At 35.7% G+C, this 23,718-nt stretch overlaps 1 protein-coding gene across 3 annotated transcripts in view; it reads left to right on the top strand.

Annotated features, from left to right (window-relative positions):
- ANO3 (anoctamin 3) overlaps positions 1-23,718 on the top strand; it is a 415,273-nt gene that overhangs the window by 209,765 nt on the left and 181,790 nt on the right. For all 3 annotated transcript variants that reach the window (XM_027072968.2, XM_053203366.1, XM_027072969.2), the window contains 2 exons: positions 18,302-18,496; positions 19,919-19,990. In XM_027072968.2, coding sequence (XP_026928769.1) covers positions 18,302-18,496; positions 19,919-19,990 — 267 coding nt within the window. The remainder of the gene's footprint in view (positions 1-18,301; positions 18,497-19,918; positions 19,991-23,718) is intronic.

Raw genomic sequence — 23,718 nt, 5'->3', positions numbered from 1 at the left:
TGTGTGTGTGTGTGTGTGTGTGTGTGTGTATTGGGGTGAGAAGTTGGTGTTGGTGGTTTGGTGGCAGGTATGTGTGTGTGGCTGACATAGTCTTTAATGTCAATTTCCTTAGTTGTTATAGTCATACAAAATATGCTTACTGTTTCCCTTCAAATTTGTGATCTACTACAAAGATTATTATGTTTGTTTTATAGAAATCAAGACCTGGTTTAATTTTCTCATATACTAGGATATATAAGATTAACTCATTTCTTTTTATCAGAATGATTAATTTCCATAGAACTATATGTGTAATATACATGTGATATACATATATACATAATATACATATATATATATATGAATTAGAAAAAAGTTTATATGAGTCCAAAGTCCAGCATTATGTGTTGATCAGGAAAAACAAAACAAACATTTCTGTAATTAAGTGTTCCAATTAATTCCCTGAATACATAATGAACTTATCTAACCCTATGCCTTTGTTCATTTCTTCTGTTTTTGTACACCCAGCTTTGCCCTCTGAAAATCACATGCATCCTTCAATACGTAACTCAAACAACACCTTTTTTTTTCTTTTACTACCGTTGCTATCTCTCTGCTTCTATGCTGTTGGATCATACTCTATTGCTGACAGAATGTTTTTTCATAATTAGTATTAAATGAATATTTTTCAGTCAAGCTCCATGACCTGTGAATTCTAACCTCCTAAGCTTCTCTCGAATCTGTTTATTATTCTCTTGTCCCACAGCTACAACCATGGTTGAAGGCCACCAATACGTTGTCCTGTGGATAACTGAAGCAGCCTATTCTCTTATTGCCATGACTTTACTCATATCCTACTCACATCCATTCTACATGCTGAGAAGACAAATTAGACTATGTCACTCTACAGTTTAAAAGCTTTCAGTGGCCCCCCCATTGCCTTAAGATAAAGTCTAAACTCCTCAACAGGCCCCGCCAGGCCATTCAAGAGCTGATCCCTGCTATCCTCCAGTAGCCCCTTTTCTTCCCCCTCCCCATTCTGTGTCACTTTCTACTCTGTTTTCCAGTAATACCAAACTTTTCCCTCACCTCCAGGTGTTTCTATGTGTTGGTACTTCTCTCTAGAAAGCTCCACTCTCCTATCTTATCTAATTCTTATCTATTCTTCAAGTACAGTTTAGAAATCTTTTGGTCTGGAAGGCTGTCCCTGCTCCCCACTCCCACTGTAAGTTCTGGTAAGAAGCCCCTCCTACACGTTGCAGGGGCTTTGGGCACTTCCTCTACCAGAGCATTCCTCACACTCTAGCAACTGTAAGTTCTTGTACACCGCAGGGCGTTCTTTTGCCTAAGTCATCATTTCTCCCTAGATCTGACACTACATGTGGCATGTAGTTGAACAGACATGGAAGTACTGAAATGAAATGTACTTGGTGCATGTTTTTCTTGGAAAATAAAAGAAAGAAGATGCTTTTGTCCGAGAGTCAGCTAACAAAACCTTGAAGAATGCACATAAAATTGTTTATCCACCAGCAGTTTGTAACACTGGATTTCCATTCCCCATATCTACCATCTGTTTTTTAATGACCTGACATTTGAGGGACAGCAGTTACATGAATTCATGCCAGTACATTAAATCTGTTATATATATTCACTACATATATATATATATATATATATATATATATATATATATACACACATATATACACTACATATATATGTATATATATACATATATATGTATATATATACATATATACACTACATATATATGTATATATACACATATATATATACTAAGAAATTTGCTGTGAAATAATGTGTTCTGTCTCATTTTCATGACAATAGAAATTACCCTGAAAGCAATGAATATCATGGATTTTTCCCACAGCAGATTATTTCCCTCTAACCATCTTTCTGTTTGTGCCTTGGCAGGGGTATTAAATTGTGTATGAGTAGGATGGCAGTTTAAGTGATGTGCTGCCCTCCTCTTGCTTCTAGCAAAATGTTGTAGTAATACCCTTAGAAGCCAGGCAGCCATATGGCCGATTGTTAATGTGATTGAGTAATTAAATGACTATGTCTCCGTGATAGGGATCAATGCCATAATAATTTTCTACATGGATGTAAACCTTCTGATCCCGAGTTCTTTTTCTTGTTCCTGCCACATTCAGTATTTTCATGAATTGCTCGAATGAATCGTAAAGAAAAAATGCTTTTGACATTTATACAGGTAAATAAATCTTAAAGGGCTAGTATTCAGTATTCAGGTATCACTCAATATTCGCTGAATAAATGTGTATCCAGGACTTACCAGGTATTCTTATTGAGTGCTTATTAGGTGCCAGGCATTGTTGTGGCCTTAGTGGTAGTCTCACAGTGTAGCTGTGAACAAGCCATACTTCTTCCCTGCCGGAGCCTTAACATATAGCAGCTATTCAGACAAAAATCAAATGATTGCAGGGAGAATTATTTCATTACAATGGAATTGCATGTCTACATGTGGTAAGGTCATAAGCAGGGAAACCTCATTTAATTGAGCTGAGATTAGAAAATATGTCCTAAATAGCTGCAGGTAATCTCTTTCCTTTATAATATCAAGAGCTGGTAAAATGGGCAGACTGTAACACAATGGAACTGAACACAGGTTATTAGGTGATTCCGAGTTGAAACTGAAGTCATCACCTTTATGACAATTGAAGGGAGATGCTGTGGCTTGGCAATATCCCACAAACCAGTTGTAGAAACAAGGTCTTTAGAGAAGAAAGGACTTAAAGGGAAAGTAAGAGATGTGTGCAAATATTTGAAGAGCTGTCATATGGAAGAAAGACTGCATGTAGTTTTCAATTTTCTGAAGGGCAGGACAAGGACCAATGTTGGGCACCATAGGAAGGCAAATTTCTGTTCTACAACAAGAATTTTTTAACAGCTGGAACGGTCTGAACGCAGAACAGGCTGCCCCGGGGGAGCCACCGACAGTTTCAAAGCAGGGAATGACATAATCTAAGCAGAAGTGCTGAGTCTAGTGTTAACAGAAGAATCAGTAGAAATCTCCATTGTTTGGAGGATGGCGCTCCATGTATGAAGGGTGCTGCTGGTTGTCAGAGCAGTTTTGTCTTTCTGTCCTGGGACCTGAGATTCCTGAATCTCTGACAGGATTTGTCTAGTTCCAGGATAAATCTATTGGCCTAAATTACAACATTTTTTTTTTAGTAGAATAAAGAGAAAAGTCTTTAACTTTGATAGAAATAGAGGCATCCATATGTAGAACTTGACAGATGGAAAACCAACTCAGATTTATCCAAAGATTGAAATATTTCATTCTTTCATTCAGTCGTTTGCTCACTCTGCAAAATATACAGAGTATGGTGTCCCATGGTTTGGAAGATACAAAGATAAATTAGTTGCTGATCTTGACTGCAAGTAGTTTACAGTCTAAGAGAGAATACTGATGTAAATAAATAAGTGTACTCCAGATAAGGAGACATTTATTTTAATAAAGATGTTAAGACTAATTAGATTAGCTAGAGTTGAGCATTTTGCCAGTGTGAGAAAAACATTTATCATTTACACCGTTTGCAGTAATTATCGTAAATTAAACTAATATTCCTTTCAGAGCTATGCCAATCAGAGTGTGAATATCAGGTTGTATAGAAGTAGACTTTGTAAAAAAGAAGTTATCACAGGGGCGTCTGGGTTGCTCAGTCAGTTAAGCGTCTGATTTTGGCTCAGGTCATGATCTCATGGTTCATGGATTTGAGCCCTGAATCAGGCTTTGTGCTGACAGCTCAGAACTTGGAGTCTGCCTTGGATTCTGTCTCCCTCTCTCTGCCCCTCCCCTGCTCACACTCTGTCTCTCTCTCAAAAATAAATAACATTAAATTTTTTTTTAAAAAGAGTTATCACAGATTTTCAAAAACAAATTGATCATGCTAATACAATTTTGCATTTCACCAAGTACTGTCTTTTAATGATTCAAGTTAAAACACTCAGGGATGTGTTCACCAACTTTAGCCAGTATGATCTCCGTGTGACATGCTGGCAGGTTTCTATGCACTTAATGGATACTTGTCTACTCATCTCACTTCCTTCTTATCATCTCTGTTCATTTGTTCAATCCAAGAAATTTGCACCTATTTTTGCCTTTCTCATATTCTCCATTATTTGTGTCTTAACAAATTCTGTATTATAGGTATAATTAGTTGTATCATTGTTTTAACACATTGTTTGCATTTGAAGATTGCATTTAGACTTCTCCTTCCTCCCACATAGAGTCTAAGATTAAATGTTATAACCCCATATCTTCTACTCTCCTTCTGATATTTCAAGATAGGGCCAGTGAAGTGGATACTTCTCCATTTATGCGGTTGATCCTGAAAATTAAAAGCATATTAATTGGAAAATTAATGACATAAAATCAAGCTTATGTCTGTTAATTTTAACGTGATCTCCAACAACAAATATATCCAACTTATATACTGATCATTTCTTAAATTAAGCACATTATAATTTAAAATTTTTAAATATTTATAGAGGGAAAAGAGAGCCATTGTGAAAATCCCATAGGATTTGGGAAAATACAAATCCTGGATTTGAATATCAGTTCAATTATTTATATGAACTCAAGCAATTTAATTAGGCCATCTGGCTGTATATTTTCAGCCACTAGTTATATGAGTTATATGAACATTTTATGGGATCCGAAATACTATATATAAATGGTTTAGCACCATGTCTGGCATACAAAAGGCCCTTAATAAATGTAATCATTATTATAATAATATATACTAAACTAAAACAAGAAAGTCCAAATAAAGAATTTGTTTTATAAGTAAATACTAACTCATCAAAATCATAAAAATCGTACATGAGTATCAATCTCTGTGTGTACACATTCTTAATAAGTAACATAATCTCTTATAACTGTGGTAGAATGAAGCAATATTGTTATTGATTTAATACTCTTATAGTTGTTTTAGGATTTTTAGCCTGTGAAGGTATATTTTAAGCTCATGGTTGGCCCCTGGTGTGCTGAAATCCACACAATACTTCAAATTGTCCCACCAGTGTAAACCACTGAGCAAGTTACTAGAAGGGAAATGAACAAGGATCTGTGATCCCTGTCCTCAAGGGGCTGAGTCCAATGGTAGAGATAGAACTTACTAAGAAAAATTATATTTCAAATAAAAATGATCATTATTAGTTAAGCAGACTAGGTGCTATTAAAATTCAAAAGAAGGAAATTTTCTCTTAAGGGCAGAATAAGGAAAGATTGTACAAGGGTATGGATATGTGTGGATGCATTATTGAATATATTATTGAGTATTATTGAATATTGAGTATATTGAGTAAAGTATAGAGAAGGTAAATCATACAGAACCACATTCCTCTTAGTCCTCTTTACTTCGAATTAATTACCTGTTCCCATTTCATTCCTTATTAACCTCTAAAATCACGAATGGAGTCAGAAAAATCTCCATGTGTTTCTGGAAATGCGTGTTCTAGACAATCACCATTGTTGCAGAATCCAGGGATCCTTCCTAAAGAGATTCACAGGACTCTTTAGGAATATTTTATACGTGTGCCTTACAACGGGAAGGGAGAGACCACCCTTACTTCACCCTATAATCCCATGGCAGCCGTGAATTCTATTTACTCAGCAGTGCTGAGCCTTGCCTTGGCACTAAGTTGCCATGATGTTCATAAAAGCAGGGGGAGGAAATGAAGAGATAGCTATGCCTGGCTTAATCACACATATTTTCAGATTGTCATACTGGCATCTCTGAATGCTTTTCCCATAGGTGCTTAAGAAATTACTTCATTTATTTTTTTTTAACCAGAGATAATGATTAGATTGTCTGTATGATGAATTTTTTTAAATCCCTAAATAAGAGTATTGCCATACAGTTTGGGAAAACTGGTTTCTGAACATTCCTTAAATACATTTCCCTGGAATTGTCTAATTTTTTCAATTTCAGTATAATTACTCTCTCATATTTGTAGAAAAATCTTATTATTTTAACTCATATATATATTATATATAAATATAAATTTCAGTCTGATTTAATATTCCAGAGAACCAGTTTAAAGTTTTATTTAAAATTTATTTAATACGAAATAAACTCCTTACTTTAAGGTTGTACCTTATCCCCAAAGCACTAATGTCATAAACTGTATTTATGTACTGTTTTCATTGATTTCGTCTTTAAGTTTTCTTATTTTTTTTTTTCAAAATCGAACAAAGGGATTGGATTGGTGGAGAGAATTTACACACATTGGCTCGTAGCCAAGTCTATAAAAATATCCTGCTAAGTTTATAGCCTCCTTGCATTTATTGGCAGCTCCACAGTGATGGATTTAAGAAATTGAAAAGAGGTTAAATAAAGTACAGATAAGAATAACTAGAATACAATTTGAACTAAATAAAGGCCTTGAGACTTCTCTTAGAAACAGAATGACAAAATTTAACTACTGAAAACCATAGAATACTACAATTTTGGAATTGGAATTGTCCAGAATTTGGAACTTAATCCACATACAATATTGGAGTAATCCCATGATTTGGGATTTGTTTTTTTTGTTTTTTGTTTTTTGTTTTTTTAATAAGAAACATGCAGTACTCTTCTCAGAATTGTCTATGATCTGGCCAATTTGTTTGTTTTTATTTGGAGAAAAGTGCTTATAGTTCAGAGGAGTCACAATTTTTTTTTAATCTATCATAAAACCGCATCCCCACCTTCAGCATACACACTTGTGGCCTTAGGTCTACCTAGAATTTCTTTACAAACTCCTGAATATACCTAGATCTGCCCTAAGGCCACTGTACCCATTGACATGTGGGAAAATGCCATATGACAGACCTGTTAGGAATTTCAGAGGGCAGTATTCCCTTTTGAATTAGAGCCCTATCTAAATTTATTCATTTACATAACAGAGTGTATGCAGAAAGCCTTGTCAAGCCCAACTGAAGGTGCTATGTTCAGTGTCAGTGCTGTGGCCTAAACTGAGTTAGGAACCCAGCCAGGTTCCAGGGCCATCTGTTTGCCCACTGCTGCCTCTTTGACGGCAAAGGACTTGTAATCCAGTCAGCGAGTTAAAAAGAAAGAAAGTAACCTGAAAATGCATATCCCAATCAGGAACTGTGTGGGCAGATTTTGCTAAGAGACCCAAAACAGCCAGTGGGCTCCTGCCTTTTGTATCTGACTTTGCATTTCTTTTCCATTGTTCTCATTGCAAAAAGTAGCACTTCTTTATGCATCAGTCCATTTTTCGTTTTAAGGATTAGAAAATTTTCTGGACCAGGGGCATCTGGGTGGCTCAGATTCTTGATTTCAGCTCAGGTCACGGTCTCGGGGTCATGGGATTGAGCCCTGCATCAAGCTTCTTACTGAGCATGGAGCCTGCTTGGGATATTCTGTCTCTCTCTCTCTCTCCCTCTTTCCCTCTATCCCTCTCCTTTTCACTCTCTCTCTCTCTCCCTGTCCCTCTCCCTTTTTCTCTCTCTCTCTCTGTAAAATAAAAAATTAAAAAAACAAAAAAGAATTCCAGACCATTTCTTTGTTCTTTTGGGTGTCACTTTGGAAAAGACTTATCAAGAACTTATCAGTGTTTTTTTTTTGAAAAACCTGTGAAATAAATCCAGGCACATATTTTCTGTCCCTTTATCTTTGAACTGGGCACTAAATCTGCACAATATGAAACATTTTGAAAACGTTCTTTTCTATAATGTCAGTCTGTCAATTTAAATACATTCTGTATCATAGTGATAAGAGCAGAACATTTATATTCAGACAGCTTTTTAAAGAAAATTAAGAGGCAACGAAACTCATTTGAAGTTTTTGACATTAGATTTTGACTGAAGTAAACGGAATATTCCTTTTTTTTTTTACTTTTTGTAGCTTAGATATAATGATTAAAGTGCTCAGCATTGATTTTGTATAGATTGGAAATTATTTTCTTATTAACTATTCCATTTTACATAACAGGTGGTGTAGCTCTAAATACTTTAGTGATACTCTTGATATATAAGTATCTATATATGATAAGATCATCCACATTCTAGTCTCCTTCTCTACCCTAAATAAAATAACATTTATGAAAACAGTTGTCTGTTGTCCCTTAGACTTTATTTGAATGTTGGTATTTCTATTCAGTAAGTATGTTTCAATAATTCTGTGTAACTAGACAAAAAAAAAATGGGAAACCAGGATTCCTGGGGATTTGTAATCCAGTCAAATGGTAATTATTTTTTGTGTTAAGACAAAGACTTAGCTGAAACCCAGGGTAATTATTTTCAAATCTTACAATAGATCCATGTGAAAGATATGCAGAAAGGATACAAGATACATTCAGGAAAAATCACTTTTTTTTTTTGGGGCCTTGGCCTCAAAATTCTACATGAAATTGCTGACTCTGCTAAACTGGGCTCTGTTGTAAGATATAAAATAATAAATAGCAGATCGAGTGGCCTCCTAAGTGTGTTTCTTCTTGGCCTATAGCTAATTATAAACTTAATATTACATTCTTTCAAAGCCTTGATAAACACAAGGAAATATTGAAGGAAAATGAAAACATACCTAAAGTGTAATCTCAACTGGTTAAACCATCATCCAGAAGATTAGCTGCATAAGCTCTAGTTATACTGTTCTTGCTTCACTTTTATAAGCCCCAACACATGAAAGAGAGATAGGCAAGTCCAAGAGAGTCTGGCCATGGCAGCCTTTTTGTTGGTGTACCTATTGGCTTTACTGTCAACAGCAAAAATTTCCATACCTTGGAAGTGGACTATAAGAAGGGAGAAGCTTTGTGGTTGCCCTAGAGCCCATCAATAGTATTTCTTCTTGAATGTATGAAAGGTGGTACTACAGTGAGAGGTACATAGCTTGGGGATCCTATGGACTTGAGTTCAGATCGTAGGTTTGGCAATTATGGGGTGAATGTCTCTAATTAATTTTTGTTTTCTCACTCTTGAGTATTTATAATGAAAGCTTTCTTTCAGTTTTATTTGAGAATTAAATATAACAACTATCACAGAGGTATGCAAGGCTGGTTCAACACCAAAAAAAATCCATCAGTATAATTTGCCACACTAACAGATTTGATAGGAAAACTACCTGATATATCAATAGACATAGACAAAAGAATCCAACATCTGTCATTCTAAAAGTGTCAGCAACCCAGGAATACAAAGAAACTTCCTCCATTTGACACAGGGCATTTATAAAGAACTTAACCTTTAACATCATACTTAATCATGAAAGATTGCTTTCCCACTAAGATCAGTAATTAGACAAGGTTGTCTACTTCTACCGTTCCTACACAATATTGCGTTGGAAGTCCTAGAGAATAAAACAAGGATAGAAGAAGAAAAGGTATCCAATTGGAAAGTAAGAAGTTATACTACCCTTATTTGCAGACAACATGCTTGTCTACATAGAGAATTCCAAGGAATGATTCAGGGAATTTAATTTCTAATTAAACATCTGGCCATAAAGAAAAAAAAATTTCTTGAAGCTAATAAGTAAGTTTCCAAGTTGACAGAATACAGTGTCAATACACAAAAATCATTGCATTTCTTTACATAAACAATGCACAATTGAAAACTAGAAAGTTGAAATTTAAAAGAATATATGAACTTTTTTAAAAGCTCCAACAAAATGACACAGCTAGCTATAAATCTAATAAAATATGTGCATTATTTGTATGAGGAAAACTGCAAAAATATGATTCTACTGGGTTCATGGATTGGAAAACTTGATACAGTTAAGGTGTTAATTCTCCTCAAAGTGATATATAGATTTAATTCAATCTCAATTATAATGTCAACAATTATAGATAAACCAATTATAGATAAGCTGATTCTAAAGTGTATAAGGTAAGGGGCATATGGGTGGCTCAGTCAGTTAAGCGTGAGATTAATACTTTTGGCTCAGGTCATGATCTCCTGGTTCATGAGTTCAAGCCCTGCAGGATATTACTTATCCTTTATCTTTTAAAATGGACTTTTTAAAAAACCATAATACTAACAGCAAAAATTTTCTCATCCTAAACTTCTTGAAAAAATATCCAGAATCAATACCATTTTTCTGTTTTCTAGTAGAAGTTAGTTTTTTCCCATTCTTAAGCTTTTGAAATGAGCTTTCAATTAGAAAATATCAAACTATGTTCAAGAGAAGATATGGAAATTGCCAGCCTTTGGCACACTATGGTGAAACCCATAAGTAAACACAACAGTAACAGGTGGCAAAAAGTGGGAAGTTCTGTGTTTACAAATGTTCATGGCAGGCTAAAAATATAGAACAGGTTGTGCCCTGATGCAGTACTGGTTAGACTAGTCACACTTGTGTTTAGGTGCAGAGTCTACACATCAGTTGCTTCTAGTTGACTTAACTGGTTTTACCAATAAGTCTTGGTTGCAACACATTGAATTAGATTTTTAGGTTTTCAAAATGCCATCATAGACTTGTGAGATGTGGTAGGAGTGTTCAGATCCTTCCCACTTCAAGAATCGGGTGTAATCCAGGTTTCTTTGCTGGGTCCATGCACTTGGGCAAAATCCAAATGCCGTCTTTGAGCTCTTCACAGTGGAACAGTTTGTCTTGTGATAGTGTAAACATTAGAACTTTGCAGCTTGTCAGAAGTACTATAAAACTTCAAATTTTATATCCTAATCCAAACCCAAGAATTTGTTTTCATTTGGAATTGCCTTGCATGAAGCAGGCAAGAATGATCAGGAGTTCTGTCTTACTCCTTTACACACACACAAAATGTTGGGGAGAATCTCAGCTAAAGGTTTATCTCATGCTTCTTTTTTTATTTTTATTTTTTATCTTTTTCCACCGTGCATCCTAAAGAAATCCCTTTGCATCATAGCACATTTCCTTAATACCAGCAATCTCTTACTCTCAGCTTCAATTACTGCCAAAATCTGTTTGAGTACTAAAAGGGAAGCAAGGAAATTAATGGCCACTGAGGAGGGAGGAGTAGGATTTGGAATAGCTCAAATCATATGTGGATCATTGTTTTTGTAATAATAATGTTCATATTTATGTCACTACCATATAAACATTTAATTTAAAGAAGAAACTCATTTGTATTCCAAAAAGCATTATAGGTAATAGGTTGTATGAACATTCAAGATTCAGAACACTGTTTCATGAAGAGCAAATGCCTCTTGATGTCCCCTTGATATTTTATTTATTTGTTTGTTTATTTATTTATTTATCTATTTAAATTTTAATTAGTTAACAAACAGTGCAATATTGGTTACAGGAGTAGAATTCAGTGATTTATCACTTACATACAGCACCCAATGCTCATCACAAGTGCTCTCTTTAATACCCATCACCCATCTACTCCCTGTCACCTCCTTCCATCAATCCTGTTTGTTCTGTATCATTAAGAGTCTCTTATGGTTTGTTTACCTCTCCTCTTTTTCCTCCTTCCCATATGTTCATCCGTTTTGTTTCTTAAATTCTACATATGAGTGAAATCTTACAGTATTTGTCTTTCTCTGATTGACTTATTTCACTTAGCATAATACATTCTGGCTCTATGCAAGTCATGGCAAATGGCAAGATTTCATTCTTTTTGATAGCTGAGTAATATTCCAGTGTGTGTGTGTGTGTGTGTGTGTGTGTGTGTGTGTGTGTGTGTCTATTTATCAGTCCGTGGACATTTGGGCTCTCTCTATAGTTTGGCTATTGTTGATAATGTTACTATAAACATTAGGGTGCATGTACCCCTTCAAATCTGTATTTCAGTCTCTGTGGGGACAAGGAGTTTTATCTCTGTAACCTATGGTCTAGAAAGAATATCTAGAATCTATTAGAGTAAATACTTGTCAAATGAAGATATTAATTGGTAAACTCAATTAATAGAGCCTCATTTGAGTCTTATAAGTATTTATTTGCATACTATGCAAATATATGTAATTTATGTAATTATACATAATTATACGTAATATAATTATATGTAATTATACGTAATATGCAGACCCAGTGCCACGTGCTAGCACTGTGGCTGTGAACAAGGTAAACATGGTCCTTGCCCTCATGGAACTTACCGTACAGCTAGAAAGACTGTATGTTAAATAATAGTCCAATAAATAAATGCAAATGTGAGTTCTATTAAAGCAAAGTATATATTTCTAAGAGGACATACGGCAAAGAAAATGAACTTATTTGGGGTGGGCTGTGTGACTTGGAAATTAGAAATAACACAGATAAAGATAAAATGAGACCTCTCATTTCAACCTTTGGGGCTTTGAAAATGTATTTCACCACTTTAAAAACCCCGTCATAACTTAGTGCCTTTCTTAGAGTATGCTGTCTTGCATTAGATTTATTGGAGACCTTTACTTATTCACCCTAATACCTAATGTTTTAATTGAATGAGATAAATTTTGATTTTGCTAATAACTCTTGTTTCAAGGCTGAGTATGCATAGTTTACTTTTGTCTCCTGCACAGTCTTGCACTTAACCAGCCAGTCAAAAGTACAATAAAATCAATAGTTTCCTTTTCCCTGTTTACTTGTAAACATCTTAGAATACTTGCAGCCAACCTTATAATTTTATTCTCTAATGGTAAAAGTATGTAATGTTTCTTTCTGTCCCCAAAGGTTATGCTGAAAGTTCCCCCCAAGTTCTACATCGTATGTGTGTAGTGAATAATCTTGGTTCATCCCTCTAAATCCATCCTGCACCATATTCTACCTTGTTCTGTTCCCCAGAGAGCAGATATCTGTGGACTACAACAAACAAGAGTTTGCATGACCTCTAACTACCATTTAGATTTGACCAGTTGGGAAGCATCAGCAGCAGATTAGAAATTGACAAAAGAGAGGTTGGGGTATTTTGTTTCCCTGGCTCACTCCATGCCCTTCTGTGGTTTTACAGCGGCTGCGTTCTGCTCTCTCATCACCTAGGTTCTGCAGGATTTCCTCTCCACCAGATATAATCATCTCTAGGTTCTTATGTCGGCTCCCTCTCCCTGGTCTGCAGCTCCAAGGACAATAAAGGTTTTTGGCCCTTGTTAGCTGTAGGGAACTTCATCAACATTTATTGGTTTCTCTTAGAAATGCCCACACCTTTCTAAATAATCCCTTTATTAAACTTGTTTCACTTACTCTCAGTTAGCCATCCTATTCTACTAAGACTCTGCTACAAGAGATATACTTTTCCTTGTTCGAAGTGAGAGTAAAACTGAAAAATGCAAGAAGAGCAAACTATTGTAAAAGAAGTTTCTGGGTAAACAAAGAAATTGCATGTTTACTTGCAAAGAGCAGAGACCTTGAAGTTAGATGGACCCTGTTTGTTCCAGGTTCCAACACTTCCTACGTGTGGGACTAGACACCAGTTACCTAAATCCTTTGATTGTCACATTTAAAATGGGGATGGAAAGTCTTAACAGGACTAGTATGAGAATTACTGATAACATACAGGATGCTCCTGGCACTTCGTAGGCACTCAGTAAATGGTGCTTTTATACCAGCAATAACTTCCAGCAAAAAGAGCACACTCAAGCAACAAATCAGAGATGTTTCTTTAAACACAACAGAGCTACAGTGATTTTGACACAGAAGAGAAGAAGAAAATTCTGTCTATATTTCTATTTTTTCCTCAATGCTTATTATTTAAATAAATGTGCTTTCCTATAATCTACTATTATTGGAGAGTGTGTTTGAATTTTATAGAATAAAATGGCATCCTGAGACAACACCCATTCTTGGACCATCAATTTTAAAATATTTCTGAGAAGGTGTAAAGTTTTCCTAAACCACATAATGCATCTTGAGGTTAGAACAAGAGTCAGACAACTACATTTGTTATTTTTTCAATCTCTCTCTTATGGACATTATGTAAAGCCCATTAGGTCATATTATCATTTTATTTTACTACAAGTCTTCCAGAATTCTTCTAACCATTTACTTGGTAGAAATTTCAGAGTTCGTTCTATTACAGAATAAATATATTTTTTCACACGAGTCTTAGGATGAGTTAGTTTTCTTGAAGAAAAATTTTACGAAAAGAGTACATCTTTTGAAAATGTATATTTTACACTAAGAAAATCAACCATTTTTTTCTTTACTCTCCAATTGTCCCTTTGAAGTTTTCTAAGGATCTGTTTCTTCCAATTAAAACTCTATATCAACTCAAAGCCCATTGAATTAAATGGTATCTGAATGGCAACTTTTCTTCCTATGGTGTCAGACATTTTATGAGACTTCATTTCTAGAAGATATCTTATTTGCAATTATATCTCTTGGACCTTTGGGTATGCACAAGTAAAATGTTATTTCAGTAGATTCCTTTAAGTATGTCAGCATTTACGAAGTGCTTTTAGAACAATTGGAAGTAGCTAATTGTTGCTTTAGAAAAATCTGTTCTATAGAAAATGACACATGGACTGCAGTTGACAATTTATCCTTGAACTCAGGAGCTGCATATGCTTACCAAAATTGGCATGTTACTGTGGTCTCTTCTCTGGTTATTAGTTTTAAATAATATTGAATCGATATTATTCAAGGGTATCAGGTAAAGCCACACAAGGAAAGAAATGGAACTTTGGGGCACAGAATAAAAATGTTCTGAATGCTATGGGGGTAGCTGATGTTAATCATTCCGTGTGAAAAACAGATACTGTTAGTTATGCCAAGCAGAATATGATGATACTTAATATGGAACTTTGAAAAGAAACTTTGTACTCTTTAGAATGCTAGGATATCAGACTTAGAGCTTAGACTATATTGGTTTCTAGCAAAGACTATCTGTATAATAGCTTTGGAAACCCTCAACAGCTGAGGAAATGAGAAAGCACTGCCCCGAAGACCCATAGGAAGGAAAATGAAGAGCTGTATGTAGGAAGGACCTTCGTTTCATCTTCAACATTATTTTCTCAATTTTCGTTGAGTGTTGCATTTGATAAATATTTTCAGCAATCGTGTTTTATTTGGGGAGCTTTCTATCTTACATGCACAGTCCTTGGAAGAAAATGTGTTGAACCCAAGAATTATAAATAAAGATGGAGAAGTAGGAGTAGGAATACGCCAAAAATAATCCAGTCGGATTACCTTCATAGACAAGACTTCACTGGCATTACCACCTGTATTAGGAGTTTCTCTTGGGTGGTTTTATAATGCCCTGTGTATATTTTATATTCTCTTTTTACTATAAAAACTGTTTTTGTGTTTGTGCCTCCCCTCTGAGTAAGCACCTTGTTACACTCAACACGGGGTCAAAGTCTGGCCTAGAGACAGCACTCAACAATTGTTTGAAATCACTACATAAATGATAAAAAACTAAATGAATAAAACTCAGTCTTAAAAATAATATTTGATACTTATTTTGTGTAAATCAGTTATACACATTGTTAACTCAGAGCAGATTATATATTATTCATATCTATTCTTTTATAGATCAGCACAAGAAATACAGTTTAGATACATGGTGGGTAGGCATTTCCTATTGATATGTACCAAGCAGCACATGTTCATTTTTTCATCAAATTATATTCCACAGTTTGTTAAGATTGTGGATATAGAATTATAGGTTCTGAGCTATAGGTTCAAGCTCAGTTGGCTTTAGCTCTGTGGTTTCTACATTCCAAGCTCTCTGCTAAAAACGTGTGTGATATTTATACCAAGGGAAGCCATGGTAATGAACCATCCAGGATTGGGGTTCATGAGGAGCCATAGAGCATTCTGAAAAGATCCCGGGCTCTGAAATCCAGAAGCTATAACTTTCACATTAAGTTCTGCCAGTTGCTAGTTTTATGAACCGGAGGAAGTAAATATCTTAACCTCTCCCATACCATTCCCACCCAGGCCATTTCTCGGGGGCCCAGGGGACATGTCTCTCTCAGTTCAACATCCTTACCATCAACTGTTACAGTGTTTCATCTATGCACCTTCTCTCCTCCCCATCCCTTTCACAAATATTTATTCTTTTACTCATATGTTCTGCTAGAGTAAAAGATTATTCTCAACCAGGCCCCAGAAACTGAAACAGTGTCCTACATTGGTGTTTCTTAAAAAAATATATCAGATCACGTTACAAAAGACTAATAGACATAAAAACTTACTAGGACAGATTTGCCCTATGTTATTCCTTGGATGTAGTGTAAAAAACACTTGTTGGTCCTTAAGAAGAATTGTCTAGTGTTTTTGCAGGATTTCACTATGCTTTCTGTGGACCTTGGGGAATTCCTGTTCCAGAGAATCTTTTCTCTTCTCTTGTCTTCTCTTGTCTTCTCTCCTCTCCTCTCTTTTCCTCCCTTCCATTTTCTTTTCTTTTCTTTTAACTTTTGAGAGAGAGGGAAAGAAAGATAGGGCATGAGCGGGGGAGGGGCACAGGGAGACAGAGAATCCCAAGCAGGCTGCACACTCAGCATGCAGCCCAACAGCGGATTCCATCCCATAACCCTGGGATCATGACCTGAGCTGAGACCAAGTCTGCCGCTCAACTGACTGACCCACCTAGGCAGCCCTTTAAGAGGGTATTTTCTTTTCATGTCATGACAAGGTCCCAGAAAATCAAGAGACAGGGTGTTCTGTTTCCAGTCAATTCACAGTTCTTCCTTGTGTCCCCTTCAAGGTCGCATTCCATTTGCACACTGAGACTAAATGTGAAAACAGATACATATTTTTATAATACTGAAAGATAAAATCCCCACACCCAGGTTTATCTGAATTTCATCCATTCAACCATGTCTTATTTCTATAGAACCTCTGTAAAAATTGCCTTGTTATTTCTATCTCAGTTTTCTCATTTGTCTCAACAACAGTACATACTGGTACCTCTACGTGTCTTCATTTGAATCCATTCTTTGAAGAGCTACTTAGAAATTTGGAGTTTATTTGTGAACTGACTACAAAACTGAGTAGCTAAACAATTATTGGCCTGAGAAATTTCAGGGGAATTTAGTTCAATTTGCTTGTATGTTAAATATGATAATTGCTGAAAATGTACCTTTCCTTTTCTTCACCCCTTGCCCACACCTATTATGACCCAGATTTTACTCAGTCTCAAAATTGAATTTAAGATGAGTAACATTCATTAACTGAACGTTCTGTGTACTAATGCATTTGCATTAGCCTTTTCACTTTTCAATCACTACATTAGAAATTCACATTAATACAGAGATTCAGCATATGGGCAGGTGAATTGGGAGGCTGGTAGAAACAGATGTGCTTATAGCTATGTTGTTTATGTGTTTTAACCTCTACTGGAATGGACTTTGCTAAATGTTCTTTACATTTCAATGTTGTGAATTTGGGGGTGAATAGATGATGTTCAGGAGTTTTGAACTAATTTGTAGACACAACTCGATGTGGTTTTAGCTTGGAATATGAACACCTTTCTCCTCATTTATCTGTGTGACATAAGTTCATATTGCTTTTCCTTTCTAAGTCTCAATTCCCTATCACCAAAGAAATAACAATACCTGGGGGTGCCTGGGTGGCTCAGTTAGTTAGGCATCTGAACGTATCTCCACTCAGGTCTTGAGCTCATGGTTTGTGAGTTCAAGCACTGCATTGGGCTTTGTGCTGGTGGCATGGAGCCTGCTTCAGATTCTCTCTCTCCCTCCGTCTGTCCCCTCTCCCCCCCAGGTCTCTCTGTCTGTCTGTCTGTCTCTCTCTCTCAAAATAAATAAATAAACTTAAAAAATAAATAATAATACCTAATCTGTAAGATTATTAGAAAATCAAATGTAGTATGTATATGTTTAAGGGAGAATAGGGTATAAAAAGAAGGGCTCAGTTTAGTAAATAGTAATTTGAATGTTTATGTACTAGGTTTATTTACTTGCTACTTGGAAATTTAAATGGTTAGGTTTGTTTGTTTTTTTGTTTTACAGAAGCTTTAAAAAATGATAAAAGGTCAGGGGCACCTGGGTGGCCCAGTCGGTTAAGCATCTGACTTTGGCTCAGGTCATGATCTCATGGTTTCTGGGTTCAAGCCCTGCAGCAGTCTCTGTGCTGACAGTCAGAGCCTGGAGCCTGCTTCGGATCCTGTGTCTCCTCTCTCTGCCCATCTCCTCCTTGCACTCTGTCTCTGTCTCTCTAAAATAAATAAACTTAAGAAAAATTAAATAAAAACATGATAAAAGGTCAGCTGAAATCTGTTTATTTCTCAGAACTGTTTGACAAATTTCTCACTTTCCCTGACAAAATATAAACAAAATGAACTCAATTAGTTCTAGTCCCTATGTGGTGCTTTTCAAGAGTACTTTCCTGAAACCGTCATCACAAGAATTAAAATGTATTTTTTGCCTTTTGCTGATTATTTCTCACTTCTAAAACTCGCCATTTTGAATTTGCAGGTATGAATATAAGCAAGAGTGAGATAACAAAAGAAACTTCGTTAAAACCGTCCCGGAGATCCCTGCCTTGCCTTGCCCAGAGCTATGCCTACTCAAAGAGTTTGAGCCAATCCACCTCTCTCTTCCAGTCAACGGAGAGTGAATCTCAGGCTCCCACTTCTGTGACCTTAATCTCCGCTGACAAAGCAGAGCAAGGTGAGCACCTATCCTGTTCTTTTGTTCAACTTGCAGAGTAAGTGTTTTCAAGCCATTCCTTCTTTCCTTCATCCATTCTACTAGTAATTATTAGAGCTCTTTTGCAAGAAGGCTGGCATAGAAACAACAGTACACTAGTTAATGGGAGGCCAGTGGTTGGCCAGATGTGTTTTTGCTTCTTCCTTGCCTTGAAAGTAGCCAACCGTATGGGAACCTGGACCTAATATTTTCTGTTTGCAGGAGCAGACAGGCCATCTACCTGAATTGCTAGGTCATTATCATTTCTGGTGAGAATTTATAACCAGTAACTGAGTAGAATATGTCAGCAATAATAAAATCAGTTTTCTAAAAAGAAAGACTAAAAACTTTATATAATATTGACAGTAAAGCAATCAAGATTTGGCTGCGGGAAGATATGGTTGGACAAGTGTTAGCAATCAGATGTTGGCACTGAAGTCATAGATATTAAAAGGGATGAAATACAGGGAAGTGCCAGCTAAATTCCGCATTAATGAGACTCTGTGGCCACCCTGGTCACCCTTCTCCACACATCTGCCAATCTGAGACACCATTATGCTTTTAGACAATTCCTTTTCACAAAAGCCAAGAGTCAAAGTACAACCAAGCCCCCTGTCATTCAGTGGATGAGGTATGTTTTTATTTTCCCATCCCATACTTTTGTCTCATGAGAATGCATTCCTTTGTGATTCCTTGGGGTTATTTCTTCCTCTGGATAACTTGAAAATACCAAGATTCTCTTTTCAATAATATTGTGAAATCACTACCAATTATAAGTAGCTTACATCCATGTCCAATAACTACTTTTCTAGTAGCTAATTACTCAAGAAAATGAAGGTATTAAACTATAATAGAGATATATCTATTATTGAGATATTTCTCAATAATATTTTCAATATTCTCAATATTCAATATTTTCAATATTCTCAATAATTATTGAGAAATATCTCAATAATAGATATAATGTATAGATATATAATATATAGATAATATAATATATCTCTATATTGAGATATCTCTCTTACTGAGTGAAATTTTAATTAACCAATTTCAACTCGTTAACTTAAAAAAGTTTCTTTAGGGGCGCCTGGGTGGCGCAGTCGGTTAAGCGTCCGACTTCAGCCAGGTCGCGATCTCGCGGTCCGTGAGTTCGAGCCCTGCGTCAGGCTCTGGGCTGATGGCTCGGAGCCTGGAGCCTGTTTCCGATTCTGTGTCTCCCTCTCTCTCTGCCCCTCCCCCGTTCATGCTCTGTCTCTCTCTGTCCCAAAAATAAATAAAAACGTTGAAAAAAAAAAGTTTCTTTATGTTTGGCTATCATTTGGACATCAGCCACCATGGTCATTTTTCTAAATGTTAATGTTTCTATTTCCCAAAACAATGAATGTCTTTTTTTTCTTTTCCCAGTTAATGCTGAGGAGGATAATAAAGACTCTGTGCTCAAATGCTCTTTCGCTGACCTCAGTGACTTTTGCTTGGGTAAGTTGATTTCTAGTATTTCCTACTCCTTTATCCCCTCTCCAAAGGTAAGCTGCCCTCTTCAAATCTAGAACATTATTTTTAAAGAAAAAGATGCATGCTTGGTCTTTAGTATTTGATGGGTGAGTATAACAATCTAAGGTGAAAAAATGAGTAAGCTATTTCAGGTACAGTTTGAAATTCAAGTAGTAGAAGAAGATTCGTAATGAACAATTCTCATAACCCAGAATTTTTTGACACTTTCTTTCAATTCTCTGTGAATAAGCACATTAATACTGTTATTTCTAGATTGTTTCAAATTTCAGCAGTATCTGTTAATCCCCTGTTGTGTCAGATGAAGATTTTGCATAACCTTTCAAATTGTCATAGTTATATTGCCATTTAAAATTTTAGATCTCTCTGCTGATTAAATTTGTAGCTTTAAATAGTATATTTATACCTTTATATCATGTTCTCTCACATTTTAATGATATCTCTTGTCTCTTGGCAAATAATGCTTTGGCAGTTCCAAGTTGTTATGACCTCTGTGCCACTCTTGAGTATCCCTAGAGTCAAGGTCGAATTGTTTCCCCTTTCCAGCCCTCCATCAAATACTCAAAATCATGCCACATTAAACTTTCTTCTTTGTACCACAAACTTTAGTTAGTTTTATTTTCCTAGATTCTGGGTTTTTTTTCTTCTTGAGAGGAGAAAATACCTCATCTTCTAAATATTCCCATATGTTCCAGATTCTTATTTTTATATCTTTATCTCATTCTTCTTCTTTAAAAAGTTCTTGGTGTTCACTGGCTTCTCATTGGATTATTGGATTCAGTCCAGTTTCTAATTTCCCACATACTCTTCTTTCTTACTTTTCAATCTCATTTTTTTGAGTATATCTTCAAGCAATTACCTCTGCAGGCTCATGTGAGATGCAAACTTTCTAAGTTACTGTATGTCTGAAGTGACTTCAGTTCACTCTTAAATTTCATTTTATTTTCTTAGTATTAAAGTTCTAGGCTAAAAATCACTTTCCTCAAGGTTCCTGGGTGGCTCAATGGGTCAAGCGATGATTTCATGATCTCACAGATCTGGAAGTCAAGTCCCACAATGAGCTCTTCACTAACAGTGTGGAGCCTGCTTGGGATTCTCTTTACCCACCTCTTAAAATAAATAAATAAGTAAACATTAAAAAATCATTTTCCTCAAAATCTGGAGACTGATTCACTGCCATCTAGCATCCATTGTTACTGCTAAAACCTCAATTGCTGTCTGATTGTTGTTCGTCAGTGATTTTTTTTTCTTCTCTCTGTGCATTTTTACTATCTTTATTTTTGTGTGTTACAAAATTATACAACATAATGTTTTGGTGTGGGTACATGTATGTGTGTGCATTTGTTTTCATCTCATGGTTTTAATTTCTGCCTCTGCCTCAGTTGTGGAAGATTTCCTGCACTTTCCAAATGACTTTTCATTTCTGTGTGTGTGTGTGTGTGTGTGTGTGTGTGTGTGTGTGTGTGTTGGGGGAAGGGTGAGGTCATATATGTATATTTGATTTCCAAGAGTCTTTTTTGTTTTCAGAATGTAGCTTTTTCAGAGCATCCTATTGTATTTCATGAATACAACATCTCTAATCTCTCTAATTACACTTGTTATTATCTTAAGTTTTCCTTTGATTTTTAAGGCTAAGTCTACTGTGGCTGAGATCCATTTTTCTGACTACTTAAATTAGTCATTCTCTTTTAGGCTGTAGAATTTCCAAGAGTTTCTGGTGATCTTTGTTCATCTGTTTACATTTAAGAATAAAAGAACACTGGCAACTGCTGCAACTTTTTGAAAGTTATTTATCATCATGTTAATGAAGTCTCCAGAGCAAGGGATAGTCTATGTACTTGAAAGCTCATTCAACCATCTTGATCTTTGTTTCTTTGCTAACAAGTTGATGATGAACAGCTCTTTAAGGATGAGCCAAAGAATGAAACCTATAGAGCACTTATCTTAGAGACTCAGTACAGTTTTACATTTAAAAATCTATCCCCCCCCCAAAAAATAGTATCATAATGAAAAAAAAAACATTTTTCCTCACAGCTTTCTTGATAAGAATTAGGAATGGAAGAAAATTGGTTATTCTGGTAATTGTACTATTGAACATTTCATGACATGTTGCTGAGTGGGGGAAAATAGCTGAAATATAAATATAGACTTTCTCTCATTTTAGTTAAAAGCGTATTGGAAAATACCTAGACAGAAATATACCAATATGCCAGCTAAGAGTGCATGTCTCCATACAGTAAGATTATTTGTGCTTGTTTCTTTCCTCTTGCTGCCTATATTGTCTTGTTTTCTCTAAACAACATAAACAAATATAATATGAATATGTGAAGAAAAAACTCACATCAGAATTTTTTTGGTAAGTAGAGAAAATTGCTCGTATTTCAGTCAGAATAACACACAATTCTATGGATAGCTTTCAAAACTGAAATTTGAAACTGGTTGATAGTCACCCAGTATTTGGAATAACAGTAATACTGAAAGATTCTATCCTGACCCTCTGTTGGGAGTCAATATAATTTTTATTTATTTTTCCTAGAACAGAGACCATTTTACTTAACCTTCTCTTTTGCCCTTTGCTATTATCATGCAAGATTTATTTCATTTGAGTGAGATTTACATTCAGATCTGTAGCTTGCTGGCCTTGTTACATGAGCAGTACCTTTACACCGGGACTTTTCTTTTTCATAAACTAAACAGAAAGAAAATAAAGTCAGGACATTACTGACATCACTCTGCTCCAACACGTATTTTACAACCTCAGCGTGAATTTATTTATAACCTTCAGAAAGTTAATCCTAGATTTTCAGTAGTGAGCATATCGGTGGCCTGGCTGCATTGCCTACATCAGTGATTCTCAACTCTGGCTGCACATTCTAGTCAGCTGGGAGCTCCAGAGAATCAGTTTTAATTGGTCTGAAGTGAATTCAGGATCCATAATTTTAACTATACCCCAGATAACTCTTAAAGGTAGCCAGAATGAAGAATTTCTAGCCTGAAACATGTATCCTGATTTCTCTCTAAGGACATCCTTAAGGTACTTTTTCATAATTTTTCAAACAATGAGCTGTGTCATTTATCGTAGCATTTTGAATTACTGCAAATTAGTCATGTTTCTTATAATACTCACTTTTGTGTGTGTGGCATAGAAACAGTGCTGACTTGTTCAGTTTCCTAATTAAAGGAAGACAACCACTAGCAGGTTCATTTCCTATACAACATCAATATCAAAAAGAACTTTTCATAAGAACAAATGCACTCTGTCAGAGTACAAAGGTCTTTCCCAGAGTAATTAATTCTGAAAACGGTGACTATTGTTATTTTCCAATAAGAAGACAAAAACAAGAGCAAAAACCTTGTCCAAAACATCCATACAGATGATAACAGTTTGCAAAGCACCTTTCACTAATAATTCTCCCAAATTAATACTAGTTAATAGCTTAACAATAACTCTGGCCATGGAAACCTTTCCATTCAATTCTATGCATCTTATTTTGATAGGTTGCCATCACACATGTTAACATTGTCACTAAATGCTTAATGTAATTGGGTGTCCTAACTCTGTGTTTCTTTCCTCGTCATTCCAGTGTATCCCAATCAATCTACACACTTGACTTGCGTTCCTATCTCTCCAGGCATTGTACCCCATAGTCAATATTTTAGCACCCCCAGCGTCAATGTACCATTTACTCCATTTA

The sequence above is a fragment of the Acinonyx jubatus genome, chromosome D1, assembly GCF_027475565.1.
Source record: "Acinonyx jubatus isolate Ajub_Pintada_27869175 chromosome D1, VMU_Ajub_asm_v1.0, whole genome shotgun sequence".
Lineage (NCBI taxonomy): Eukaryota > Metazoa > Chordata > Mammalia > Carnivora > Felidae > Acinonyx > Acinonyx jubatus.
This window is presented reverse-complemented; position numbering and strand designations above follow the sequence as displayed.